Below are 14,618 nucleotides of genomic sequence, written 5' to 3'. Positions count from 1 at the left end.
CGCTGGCGTGGGGGGGGGGGGGGGGGGGAGGTTTTCCTAATATCTAAATGCAATTTCTCATGTTCAAGCAGCGTCCATTGTATCTGGTCTTTTCATCATGCCACTTCTCAGAAGAGTCTGGCTCCATCTTCTCTCTTCCCTGTAACAGGCACCTTCCTCTGCAGTTGGCTCCCAGTCTCTGCTGGTGCACAGGGTTATTCCGTCCCCAGTGCAGGACTTTGCATTTACCATTGCGAAGAGCTGTGGCAGGTGCTGTGCTGCTGCTGGTTCTGTTTGGCCTCCTCCCTTGGAGGCCCATCTGCTGGTTAACAGTGTTAATGATTTCTGTTTTCTTAAAGGCTTCTTCCTTGAGTAGGTAGTTCCTGCACTGTAAAATCTTAAATTAGGAAAAATTGGAATCTGAGTTACTAGGGGAACTATATGATCATTTCATGTCATATATTTGTTGTTACTACCAGAGAAGATCCCTTATTCCAATTAGTGCCTAATCATGGTTTTCACTGTAAAAGAGAAAATCTAGAATAGATTTTTGCTAGCTACCTTTTTTTTTCTTTGTGTCATCTGACATTTACTCTTCTTGGTTTGCAATTTCATAGTCACAAATTGAAACATTTTAAAGTGAGCTCATTTTTTTCTGGGTTTTTTTTTTTTTCCTGTGTGTGTGTAGTGTAATTCCTAGAAAGCATCTTAAGAAAGAAGAAAGGGCAAAGAACAGACAACTGACGGTACTACCAATAAAACTTTTAAAAGTACAGTAATTTCTGAAATAATAATGGTTACGAAATAGCTGGCTAAGTGTCCCTTTGACCCTTGTCTGATCCTTGAAAAGGTGATGAGTATTAAAGGAAAGGCATCCCAATGACTGATGCCATGTCCAGAGGGTCAGCAGACTTTTGCCTTTCTTGGGATGAAGGAGGAGGTAATTTCTGAAATAGGCTGTTTGGTCTCTTATCTTTTGAAAGCTTCCATATGATTTTTTCTATTACTATAGTTACTCCCTTTGTTTATAAACAGTGAAAAAACTTTCTTGTTCAGTATTCTGGAAGGGAGGTGGAAGGGAAAAGATTGACTTTATATTCTACATATTTCTTTATATTCTACAAATTCCAGTAAATTATCATTTGGAATTCCAGGTGGATTTCCTGCTCTCTTAATTTATTGTTCTTACTTTTATTTATTAGTGGGAAGAGGAAGTATTATACTGCTTGTTCCTACTTCAGCTAACTGTGAACACCAGCTTTCTGATAAGTCTCAGTCAGGTCACTGCATTGTACAGCTTCATAGATCAATGTCTTCAGTGATTTATATTTTCTCATCGATTCTAGAAAGCTTACCATTTCCAGACTGCAGGGTCTGTTTTCATCTTGTGTTTTCTATTGGCTATAGGGCCTATAGTGTTTGATCAAAGGCTTCATCATCAGTGTACTATTTGTTTGATTTATAGAACAAACTGAATACTTAGAAGTAATGGTCAGGGCAGGATGTCATTTAAGATTTGCAAAATACCATTGGTTTCAGAAAAGCAATGACAGTTTAAACCAGCCTGAGAAGTTTGCACAATGTGGGACTTGATGGTAAGTTTCTCATTAATTTCTGTGGGAACATGTCTACAGTGAGAAGCATAATCCTAGTTTCCATTTAGCAAGATTTGAATATTTAATATTTTTATTGTCTCTTTGTTGACACAGAGCATTAGAGATGTAGATGAGCCTTTACTGTAGAATTCTCATCAGGCTGCTGTGTTTCCATCCTTTCATGGTACAGGCATGTGTCTTAAACACTTATTGGTCTGGGGAGACCAAGAGCTTGGTTGTTGCTTTTTTTGCCCTTTTTTTTTTAACCTGTCCAGCTTACTTCCAGAGTACCATTTCCATCTCTTAACTTTTCACAGAAATGAAATTGCATTGATCAGCAGGATAGCACTTACTCTGCCTTTGCTGGACTTCTGACCTGGAGAGTATTTTGCTATTCAGCTTGGAAACCCATCCTGCCTTTAATCCTGCAATATGTGAGGCATACAACAGAGACTGTTTAGAAGATTCAAAACATGGTCTTTATTTGAGGTAACACAAGAAGTATAGGAATCTAGGGGGAAAAGGGGGAATAAGCTGCTCTACGCCATTGTTTCCTGCCTTCAGCATGCTCACTCCAGAGCTTTCTGTAGGATCTGATCAACATCATGCAGGAGATACACATTTCCTCTTGCAAATCTGTCTCTGCCCCTTCCTGCCTCCCCCCAGCAGGCAGCTGCCTTTGATATTAGCAGATTTTTCACTCTTAAGAGGATTCTGTCATTCCAAAAGCCTTTGTCATTCTCCCTCTTACTTGACTTGACTTTAAGCACAAAGGGTTTTAAAGAAGCACCTCTTCTCTTTGCTTTCTTGAGTGTGGATTTTCCACTTCTACCCTTACTCTGTATCACCCAGGTTAAAGTGACGGGGCAGTGCCCCCAGCAAATTGCATGCCTAAGCACAGTTTCTAAAGGTTAGTAATATTTTCTCTATTCTGCAGCTTTTCCAGGTAGCGTAGGTGACCTGTCAGGGACCTTTTTAGACTATGCCTGAAACACTGAAACTCATTTATTATTACTCAGTAATAAACAAGTTCTGAAAATATGTGAGCTGTACTTAAATACTCAAGCAGGGGTAACAGTAGTAGGTATCTTGAGATATTCTGCAAAGTTCCTCAGATTTTGTAATTAGAAGATGAATGGGTCACTTCTTTAGGTGACTGGGATTTACTCTGAGAGAAGTTGCATTACTGCCCTTTCTGTGATGAAATGTCATAACCTGTGCTTTCTTCTACCTGTCCTTTGAAATTGCTGCTGTCTAGTTTGAGCAGGAAAGGTGTCCCTGGGCCCATGTTTATATTTTCTTCCATTGTTAGCCACATCTAATTGATGTCACATTATCTCCTCAAAATGTTTGTTTGTGTTTGAATTACATCAGAGATACCTTTGTCAATTTTTTTTCCTGAGTTCATCGAAGTGTTTTATGTCAATGCACTCATCAGAGCAACTTGAACGGAAAATGATTTAATGGCTCTTATCATTGCACCAGTGAGTAGCAAGCAAGAAAAAAACCCCACAACTACTCTATTTATGGTTCCTTTCTGATCAGGATAGCACTAATGCTGGAAACCTGATGGAATGGCTCTTTGACATCTGTGTTTTGAGGCTCAGAGTGAGATCTGTGCCTCATGGTTTGTGTAAGAGTATTCAGTGATTAAGCCCATAGCTTATAAAATTGATTCTTGATTAAAGTTTTAGCATAGTAATAGTCAATTTCTAAGCTAGTTAATATTTAGAAAGGACATTGTTAGAAATGTGATTCACAGTGCTGATTTTTAATTCAGTTGTGTTTATGGGTTTTAATTAAGATAGTGTCTTGCTGTTAACTCTCAAAGAGTTATATTTGCACAGTTACTCAAGTTGGATCAGTTCTTAATGAAAATACATATTTTTATGCTTAGACAGAGTTTGTGTTCTGTAGTAGTTACGGGAAATACATCTCACTTATAGACTAACCCAAAGATCATGAAAGTTATGTCCCTTTGTATATAAGAATTATCAAAAAGGCACACAAAGAAAACTAAATGCTCATTAAAGGACTTCTCTAGATTTGTGTTGACACCCATTATTTAATGTTGATTTACCTCACATTTGCCATTCTTAATCTTCTCATTAGTTGTCACACTGCATCTACTTACACAGTTGAAGAACGTGGTTTACAAGGTAGATACTGTCCACTTTATGTTGCACTCAGATGGTAATTCACTCTGTACATCTGTGTAGTTCTCTTTTTTCCCCTTATGCTTGCCTTGTCGTTTTGGGCAATATTTTACATTGCTTGCTTGTAGTCTCGATGTTTTGCTTGCTCTGTCTCATTCTTTGCCTCATCGCAGAGCTTGGACACATAATTAATGGAGTTGGTAGATTCACTGTTCAATCCTATGATTTTTATAGACCTCTTGTAAAACTCAGCAGCCGTCGTCCACTCAGGAGCAGCAGCTAATAATAACCCAATCTGACTGACTTGTAATAGACTGGGGCACTTCTGAAAATTTTGCTGTCAGTTTGATTCTCTCCAGTTATATATTAGTGTGGATCTTAAATCAGTATTCATGTGGTAGCTCGGTTCTCAGCCCATTATTTAGTAATTCAAATATTAGCTCTAGATGAAGAAAGGTGAAATACATTAGGCATGAACATATGTTAGCTTTTCCTCAATAAACTGCTTTATATCTCAGTGGCAAAATGCTTCCATTGAAAGGTGGTATGCTCAATTTTCATTGCAACTTTTAAAGAAGAAAATGCAAGTTATTTTATTAAAAAGATGATGAGTTCCACATTTACAAATATTAAGTAGATGTAGCAGTTAAGTTGTGCATACACTTTTACAGAATTGGCATAGCAGCATGTTTCATAGACCCTTCATAACTCCACTTACTTAGTACTGCAATCATATACTAGCAACTTGCTCTGTCTTTTTTTCATTCATATACAAGGGAGATTTGAAGATATTTGCATAGTTAACTTCATTTTCACCCATGAATAATGACATTTTAAAAAATCATTTCAGGAAAAGTTGTCAGAAGACAGTAGGAGATGTAAAGAAGGCATGGAAAAAATTCACACGCCAGCGGATGAAGATTCAAGAAGTGAAACCAGCAGCACTGAAGAGGAAAAAGAAAAGACAAAATTGCTATTGGAGCGTTTGAAAGCTCTGGAGGTAAGAAGTACAACGGTTTCACACATAAAAGACCACCCTGCCCCCTGCCTCATTCATTTATAGGCACTGAATCACCTTGTAGTATAAATCTAATCTTTCACAGTTCACCTGTACTCGTGTTATGGGGTCTTTTTTTTATGATTCATTTACTGAGGATGAACAAGAAGCTTAGTTTTAGAACTACAGAAAGGATCCCTCTCTAATGTTGAGCATCAGATATCTTTTAAAAGAATTACCTACATTATTTTAATTCAGTTGAGACCATTTAATAAGAAAAATTGGTTTTACTGCTTTTGTTTCAATTATTAATATTGTAAGACTAACATAGGTGGTTTAACAACTGGTAAAACCAGTGTTGCTTCATTGTAGTTTATTGCTTGACTTTTAATTGCTGGACTGCTTGTTTGGGAGAGCTCAGGTCGTTTACTGCTAGATTGTGGAAAATCTATTTTCCCTGTAGACCACATGGACAACTGCACACTCTATATTTTGAGTACATTTCTGGAAAATTAGGATGTGAAAATAGTGCACCTTGTGGTAATTCCTAACTAGAGGAAAAGTTTAAAAGTTTTGTTAGGTAACCACGGGCAAGGTGTGGGTAAGACTGTAACTGCTATATATTTGAACTTACTTTGTGCTCCTTGATAGGAGCATGGGTTTCAAGGTGTATAAAAAAATAAGACTGTGCATATTCTAATATAATTTTGAACTAGTATAAAGGCATATTTTTAACTTATCAAGTGTTTCCTCCATTCTCTTCTGTTCAAGTTATATATATATATAGTGTTATATATATCACTAAATGCCTTAGAACAATCTTAGTGGCATTTTGCAGTAAACTGGGCATACTTTTTGGTTAAGCATGAAGGCTCTTTTGCATCATAGTTTTTGTTTTGAGTTGTACTCCAATCAAATGAAAACTCTGCATTTTTGTTCTTGAGGACTTTGTTACAAATAAAACATGAACAGTTATAATCATGTTTGGATCTAAATACAGAATCTGAAATCTGAAAGGTATAGGCAGAGTCCGCAATTTTTCTTTCCTTTAAAATCTTAGGCTGTTTGTAAAATAAACACATTTAATATTAATTAACTCTAATTTTGCCCTGGGAAAAAATACACGATACTGAATTTTTAAGGCCCATAAAACTCTGATAAATATACAGTTTACTATAGTTTTGCTTTATCTGTCGATGGAGAATGACTGTAGGTTCCTTGTGGTCTTTTATTTCCAAAAATGCATGGTTTGTGTTTGCTTCACCTTGTTCTTAATCAGTCTGCACGACAGTTGCAGTTCTTTATGTCCTCAGTTGATAGGAATTTGTTCAATAATGTCACAACCTTTATCATTTGTGGCAAATTGCCCAGATACATAACATAACGTTATGGACAGATAGAATCTGGTTCTGGAGGGTCAGTGAATAGGTCTCCTCACTGATGTCAGTGTTATGCAGTGGCTTGTTCAAAAACACATATTAGTGAATGCCGATACTTTGAGAATTAATCTACATAAATAGTCTAAGGAGCTATCAAAGTAGAAAGATGAACTGCAGGGCCAACATTAATTGTGACCCAAGATAATTAAAGCAAAGTGTTGTTAATTGTGTGTTGTTTAATGTTAGATACTCTTGCACTTGATTTTTCTCTTGAAGAATATAAATCGTAATGTCAAAGACTCCATGGTTTATTAATTGAGACATACTTTTTTTAAGTTATAGGCAATTAGCAGTTCTGATCCTTTACTATTTGCAGAGTAATTATTCTAAGTATTTTATTAGTCTGTATAGAAAAGAACGAAAAATTAGTGTTTGTTAGTTCCTGTGCTGTGGGTGTCAGAATCTTTAATCTTACTTTATGTGATTAGATGTTACTGTATCATACACAATTAATGAAATCAGCAAGGCTAATAAAGTACTTACTAAAGTTGGTCCTCCATCTGTGCACTGTAGAATGTGAAGACTGCCTATAAACAGAACGTAGTAAAAGTAATAGTCAAAATGTGGGACCTAAACCATTAATGCCTATTAATATAATTTCATGAATATCAGCACTTTTAAGAAGTCTTTTAATATCTCTTCATATTAGTTTGTTTGTTACTCAAGTGTAGCTCATGACAAGATGTAACCTAGTCTGTTAGAGCATTGAAAAATTATTCCATCCTCCTCCCTACCTATACTCATTGTCCTGTTGCTCGAGTGAGCTTCTCTTGAAATGAGGGACTTTATGTATTTATGTATGTATATATGTCTATATAAATGTATATGACAGTGTACATCTAGGGAAAAGTTTAAGCCAGTCATGAAACGCTTTTATCATATAAAAGTTTAAATTCAGCAGCTCTCTTGACTGGATCACATTAAAACAAAAAAAGTTGGATGAGTCTGAGCTAGGTTTCAAGTGAATGAAGTACCAAAAGAGAAAAGCTATCTACCAGCACAGGGATAAATGGGTAGTTTAGCTGGTACATATACAATATAGTAGATTATTTAGTTTCTTTATATTGAATGTCTATATGGGAAAAGAGTTCCTGTTCCATACGTGAAATAAATTGTTTCTGCCCTTCCTGGAGTACTGGCGTGGTAGCTATCAGGTATGTGGTAGTTTTCTGTAGGAATTTCTGGCAATGTAAGGAAAACTGTAGTCATCTTGGACTGTTGGATATGGACCAGGAAGTTATCAAATCTAAGTGTGAAAAAAAGGTTGAAGCTTCATTTTCACAGAAAACTTCCTTTAAATGGCTTCCATATAGTGGAGTTGTATTTAATGTTTCTTTTTTTTTTCTTATACTTGGGTGCTGTCAAATGTATTGCCAAATAAATTTCTGTAATACTTTTTAGGTTTTGTTAACTTCTGTTTAACCTAGAAATTTTCTTACTGAGCAATACAAATCAGTATAATAAAGTGTCTTTGTAGTCAGCCCAAGTGAAAGCTATCATATACTTTGATAAGAAATATATATGCATATTCTCCCATTGCTCCTTTTACCTATAATCTTTTTACATCCTTTATCATTTACAGCAAATTCTATTTCCACTCTACTGACTGATAAATACCATACGTTTCTAATCAAATGAAACAGATGACAAATAACAAATGGTTCATACCATCTTGTATCCCATTTTATGTAGTTGAAATTAATTGTGATTTCCTGGATATCAAAACTGCTTTGTGCCTTCAGCATTTTTAGTTGGCTGCTCTTGAAATGCCACTTAATTTACTTCAGCAGTTATGATCAAATGCCTTCTAACTCTTACAAAGCAAAAAAAAAAATTCTCTGATAACTTCTCTGTGTATTTGGAGTGCTGCAAAAAATGAAATATTAATGAAGTACGGTGAATAACATATCAACTCCTTGGTGGAATTTCATTTTTTTAATCTGCTTTCATCACCCGAAGAATTGCAATTTTTTTTTAAATGGTAGCCAGAAATGTACAAAAAGTATAATTTATTCTGGACATGCATCAACCCCCATACAGCAGTTTCAGGTATATGTGTGTATATATATACAATTACAGTAAAACAATAATGTTAATTTCCAAAGTCATATGCATGTAAGTTGGAAATTTTTCACAAAACCTTAATTTGCCCTCCTGGGTATGTTAGGTATTATATGGACTCTCATTGCAAGATTGTATACCATTTCTTGTTTCCAGCAAGAATAGTTTACACAGTTACAGTGCACAGAGGAAAGCTTTGAGAATATTCTGTCTCTGAAAAACTGTGTCTGTAAAGGCCTTAAGACTGTCCCAGAGCTTCGTTAACCAATATGGAGCTATGGGCTCTCTGCCCTAATTTAGCCTTAAATGACTGAAATACAGGCTGCCCGAGCACCTGCATAATTGCAAGTGAATTAAACTGATATACCGAGTTAGTGTCAGTCTTAATCTAAACATGTCTGTAAAAGCCATAGTTACTTTGATTTTAAAAATTTAATCAGAGATAAATACTGTGTCAGCTTTGAAGGCTTATTAAAGTCTGTCATTTGCAGAGACATTTATGCAGTAAGGATAATTCAGTATGAGTTAACTATGTTTAACTGTATGAAATGTTCCAGCTCTTCTGGACTTCCTTCTTTGCAAATGCAGTAGTGCATCTTTCTTAGAAAGTATTTGCTTTTGGTTGATTGTGAAGAAAGTAAGCTGACTGGGATTGCTCCAAACTAAATGACCAAAGAGTACTTAGTGGAGGTTGTTTTGGAAAATGCTCTGCTTTGCCACTAAAAAAGGGATTCTGTAAGGTACACAAATTTTGTTGGTGGTGTTGCATCCTTTCACATGCTGCATGTCCGCTAAATTCCTCAGAAAGAAAGGAGAGTGTGAGTAGATACTGGATGAAGACTCAAGAAGACTGGATTCAGTTGCCATCTCAGCTGCAGATTTCCTGAATCCTGTACAGTCTATTTCATCTTTTTGTGCCTTGGTACCACATCTGTAGACAGGTAAAGAGCTAGAATGTGGCCTGCAGTCAGATACCTTAGGAACTTGGCTGGTTTCCTCTGGCTTCTTCTGTCTGACTCTTATACTTTGACTCAAAGACATGGAACTGGAAACAACTTGGAGGAGAGTGCCGTAATGCCCTGGTTTAGTCTGGTAGGGTAACATGTTTTACACAGGAAACAAAGAGGAAAACAGGTTACAGAAGAGGCAGAATTAAGGGTTTGAGTCTAGATGTGTCTATGCAGCTCTTAGATGCTGAGTTACCACATATAAGGAACATCTAAACTATAGATCCTAGATCCACTCTGCAGGAAAAAAGAATATGAATTACCCTTACTCACTCCAACCCTGTCTCTGTGCTGGTTCCCCTATGAATGTAGGCACAGGATTGACTTCTTATCTGCATTTCTGAAGAGTCCACAGCCCTCCCCCGCAGAAGTCACTAGAAGTCTTTCATGTAAGCAGAGTGCAGGCGTGCTCCCTCCTGTGAGGCTTGTAAGTTGATCTGTATGGCAGGAGGCAGCATGTACGTTGCATCATATGGTGCACCATGCTTGTCTTATGACAAAATGTCCATCTGTTATGGGATGAGTAGTGCCTGCGTTTAGGATAGGACATTTTATTTTTGCTAGCACCTATTCTGTTTCATGGCTTTATGAGCATGCCTCATTTGACCACACACGGTCCCATTCCACTCCCCTCTGTTAGATGAGCAGTGTACCATCGCCTTGTTATGGAGAATTCATGAGTTTTGGTTATGTGGGGGCAGCATCCACTCTTTGGAAGAGATGGTTTACTCACCTTAGCCTATGATGGCACACGACTGACACCTTGCTAAAAGTGCAATGTTTACATTCAAACTAAAACATTGTCAACAAGGAAGTGGTTCCCCTGGTTTTCTGCATGGCCCCCTTCCCTCCCAGAAGTTCTGCAATGGGCATGAGTGCCATTGGCCTCAAAAAATAATGATTGAAGGCTGCTCACAACATTGCATTTTTCACCAAATAGCAAACCACTGGGGTAGCATTAAATTGTAACCTTGAAGTTATCAAATGAAAAGCCTAATTCATGTGTGAAAATCTCATTGCTTGCGGGTGAGTGAGACTCAATGAAAGTTTCAGTAAACTAAGCTGCAGTAGAAGCAGTATCTGCTAGGGAAGAGCCACGAAACCACTTTAATTTTAATTATAGAATTTTGCCCTCTTGCCCTTTGCAGTTCATCATAGAAAGATGTGTTTTGTTTTAATAAATTGAGCTTTGGGAGAAAACTCAATCAGGATAATAAGCTAAATGTTCAAATATATTAGAGGGGTAATTTCCCTTGTATCATCACCATTAAACAAATGAGGAAGTATGTGAAGTATTTCCGATATTATGTTTTTACTACCCTGCAGAGGAAGAAAGACATGATATCAATGAACTATAAAAAAGATAAAAAAGAAATATGAGAAGGGTACATATTTCGTTTGAGTGGATTGAGAAGATAACTTTCTTTTGAGTGGGGTGCTGGTGGTTTTTGTTCTGCTCTTACATTATTTTCCCTTCCTTTTTTTCTTTCTTGTTTTCCATCTACTACAATGTAAAATGTTAAGAAAATTAATAATGATATTATTTTCCATGGAAAGAAACGTACAGTATGCAGGGGCAAAGAGCCTGAGTTCCTGAAAATAACTGTGAGGAAAAAATTCTTGTTTATTTAAAGTCTGGTGCTTCATTTTGGTTTACAGGAAATTTGAATCACTTTACTTAGATGCATAGAAAAATCATGAAACTTTTAAATATTTTATAGCGATGTTCTAAATATTTTGTAGCAACCAGTCTTGTTCCAGCCAATGCATTTAATCTGATTCAGCCAGAAACCTCTTCTTAGCCCAATGCCTTGGCCATCCACATAACTAGATGCATTATGCTGATCAGTCACCAAAGGCCAACCTACTTAATCCTAATTATTGGATTATTTTACTTTTAAATCTTTTCAGTAGGAGACTCTTCTAATTAGTTTTCTGAATTGTGCCTAAGAACGCTTTTTTTTATAGGCAGGGATCAGATGATGTGGCAGGAAAGGTCTTGTTTCCAAACTTATACAGTGGCTGATAATGAATCAGCATTGACTTGCATCACTGGTTTCAAAACCAGCCCAGTTTATTCCAGCTCTTTGCTGGTAATAGTATGGGCAAACTGCTTTAGCTTCCCAATAACTGAGTAAATTTTAAATTAAAACCAAACAAGTACTATCAAGCTGAATGTATTCTATATGTTGATGCTTGAACTCTTCTACTGTAGGTCTTCAGTGGCTCTGTTGTTCCTAGTCTTTGAGAAGCAAATCTCATGGCTGCTGCCTGTTTCTTCTTGCCTTTGTGCTCTGGGGTTCTCTCCTCTTTGCCCTCTGTCCTCACCCACTCCTGCTGCAGTCTTTAAATGCACCTCCTTCCCAGATGTTTGTACCCTCCCTCCTACCAGCTCATGCCCTCCTGCTGTTCAGACCTTCCACTGTGGCTTTTCCATCCATCCTACATGCTGCCCACAAGTGCATGAAGCTGCATTCTCGGTAGTTGGCACAGAGACTGAATAGCATTCAGTGGTCAATGCACCTTATCAGTTGGGATGTTAATAGAAATAATACTTCAAATAGAAGATGAAGACTATTAGGAATCTCTTCGGGGCAGAGAGTTAAATTCAGTTAGTATGTGATGAGTATTTAAGAGAAGAGAATGTACTTCTTGCAGACATGTAAAATATTGAGGATCTGAAAGGACTTTCTTTTTTTCTCTATCCTTTTGCACCTTTTTTCCTAAGCCAGTCAAAATTCATGGCAATTTCTTTTTTAGCATGCAGAAATCAAGGGGATCTAGTAGGGATATGGATTTACACAGAGATGTTGAAAGTAGCTCTGCCCACTGGTTGAAGGAAGATCTGTTCAGATTTGCTCTGTTTTTCATTGTTGTAACCATTTGCTGCTATCATCAGAGAGAGACTGATGATCCACTGTTCCACCAAACAGTTCCATCTCCTGAAATGGGAGAGTGCCTTAATATAAATAAGTCTGTACATTAAGTCATTACCTCCATGACTGGTGGAAGAGGCATGGTGGAGGCCTTTTCTTATCTGCATTTTTCTGACTATTCAGTTCAATGAAAGCTTAAAATACTTCATTTCTAAAATCAACCGTGGTGCCTCCTGGGAATTTTAGTCTGAGTAACAGATGGTATTGTTTTCTTTTCTAACTAAGTCTAGGGAAAAAAAAGAATACTGAATTGCATCTCCTATGAAGCACCACAGCAGTGGTTCAGAAGTTAAATGTTTTGGGTCACGATATGCAGAGCTTCTGAGTTTTTGGCACATGTTGAAAAGGTAAAAAGTTTCGAATGGACTTTCTGCTTTCTACTATGAGATGCTGTTGAAATTTGCTAATTCAACAAAGTGCTCAACAGAATATGCTCTGACTAGTGTTCCTATTCTGTTCAGTTTTAAAACTGCATTTATTGTTTTAAGTGTGACATCACGTCATACCCCATCAACTACTTCTATAAAGGGAATTTTGCTGCGTATCAGAATTTTTCTCCTTTAGCCTGCTCATGCAGTCAATTTAGGTTTTAATAAGTTACTAGCTTTCTAGCATCAGATATTTCAGTGCTCTTATCACACACATCAGTCTAACCAAGTGAGGTACAAGGCACATTGGAAAGGCAGAGTGAGTAACTTATGCTGTTCCTGATTTGTAGCTTCTCAAGGTAGAATGACATAAAATATCCTTTTCCAGGGCAGTGAATTCAATATCTTCCAGGTAGAAGAAACATTTCTTCTATGCAATTTTTAATTCACATTAATATTTTAGTCAGGATACTATTTAGAAGATCCTTTAGTTTACCTATAGTGTTGATTTTTTGCCTAAATTATGGTGCATGCAGTTGTGAAAATTATAGGTAAACTATAGGATCCTCAAGATAGTATATTGAGCTCTGAAATTTTTACAAAAAAATAAGGAGAACATAGATAAGCATTTAATGTTCATTTTAGCACAACCAAATGTAATTGCATATTTTTATTGTAAAAGCAGATAAATTCAGTTTTTTCTATGATATTCCAAATTCCAGCACAATGGCTCTTTTCTTACAGTTATGTACCACAGAGAAAGCTCTGTGGTACTTACTTGGCTGACATAACAAACGCTCTTTAAATAGTTCAGAGTATTGAATATGGCTAAAAGAATAATGATTTGGTGCCAGAAGGTCTGAGAAATAGGTGTAGTCAGTGAAGAAAAGGTAAGTCACAGAAGTCAAGGAAAATCGTCTTGGTTTTATTAAACCTGTCAGATTTTCTCTATTGAAATAAATGTTAACCGTCTTCTGCAAAGAGTCCTTGCTAGGTTGCGGTGAAGGAATCTGATATTTCAGTCTGACTTTTATAATTTAAATAATGATAGTTTTTCAGTGCCCTTCTCTCCATGTATAGTGTGCCTTCTTGCACGTAATCAGTAGATAATGTAACTTACCTTTTTTAGCAATCAGGCATGTGGTACAATTGAAAAGTCACTCTCTTCGCTGAATGAAATGAGATTCTTCCAACACTATGTTATAGATCTAGGTGACTGTGTTTATCCCAACACATCTATCATTTCAGAGAGCGAGGCTCAGTAGTTTTTTTAAATAGTTTCTATCGGGTATGCATTCCAGACCTGGTTCTACACAAGCACTTCTGTGAGCCTTCTCATTGCTCACAGTGGCACTTCTTTCAGAGGAAAGATTCTGTGTGACAGAGATTTTAGAATCACGCCTTATAATTTTAATTTACATACTAATGCGTGCAATTTGGCTGACAGTAATGACAGTTGTATAGTTCATAAACTAAATAAATAGCTGCAGTTCATGTCAAACTAACATTATTAAGAAAAAAACAGTATTCTGTGGACATTCTCCACTGGCTGCATAGGAAATCCCAATTAATTTACCTCAGCTGTTAGAGCTGAATCCCTTACAACTCTTAAATAGCAAAGTAATTTCTCCCTTTTCATTTCTCTTTACTGGCCTTGGAAGGTGATGAAACAGTAATGAGGTCTGCATGGCGATGCACTTTTTCTTAATTTGATGGTGATTTCCTTTTTGTTCATCTTGTAGAAATACAGAGTTGGAGATGATAGCTGGGATTCTGGGCATGTATAGTTACGCTCATATTACTAGAATTACTGGAACTGTGCTGACTTCTGGCATATAAGGGTGTTGGCTTCTGTGTTGGCCACATGTGTCGGCCATGTGTTTAACTACACATGTGAAATCTACATGATTAACATACTCATGAAATTCAGTATTCACTGACTTTATTATGCAGCCACTTTTAATAGCCCACAGCAGAAAATACTCAAACAATTATTTTTAAGTCTGCTTAATCTGTCATGGTGACAAGCACAGATTTTAAGATTAGTTATAAATATATAAAGAGAATAGATAAATCAAAT

The 14,618-nt window shown here is 36.7% G+C and overlaps 1 protein-coding gene across 1 annotated transcript in view; it reads left to right on the top strand.

The window, feature by feature from the left end:
- Window positions 1-14,618, top strand: part of NCKAP5 (NCK-associated protein 5) — a 370,960-nt gene that overhangs the window by 239,552 nt on the left and 116,790 nt on the right. The window contains exon 6 of the mRNA XM_010575132.1: window positions 4,581-4,730. Within this exon, the coding sequence (XP_010573434.1) occupies window positions 4,581-4,730 (150 nt within the window). The remainder of the gene's footprint in view (window positions 1-4,580; window positions 4,731-14,618) is intronic.

This window comes from Haliaeetus leucocephalus, unplaced genomic scaffold (genome assembly GCF_000737465.1).
Source record: "Haliaeetus leucocephalus isolate CR32 unplaced genomic scaffold, Haliaeetus_leucocephalus-4.0 Scaffold451, whole genome shotgun sequence".
Classification (NCBI taxonomy): Eukaryota; Metazoa; Chordata; class Aves; order Accipitriformes; family Accipitridae; genus Haliaeetus; species Haliaeetus leucocephalus.
Note: the sequence above shows the minus strand (reverse complement) of the source record. Positions and strands in the feature narration are given on the sequence as shown.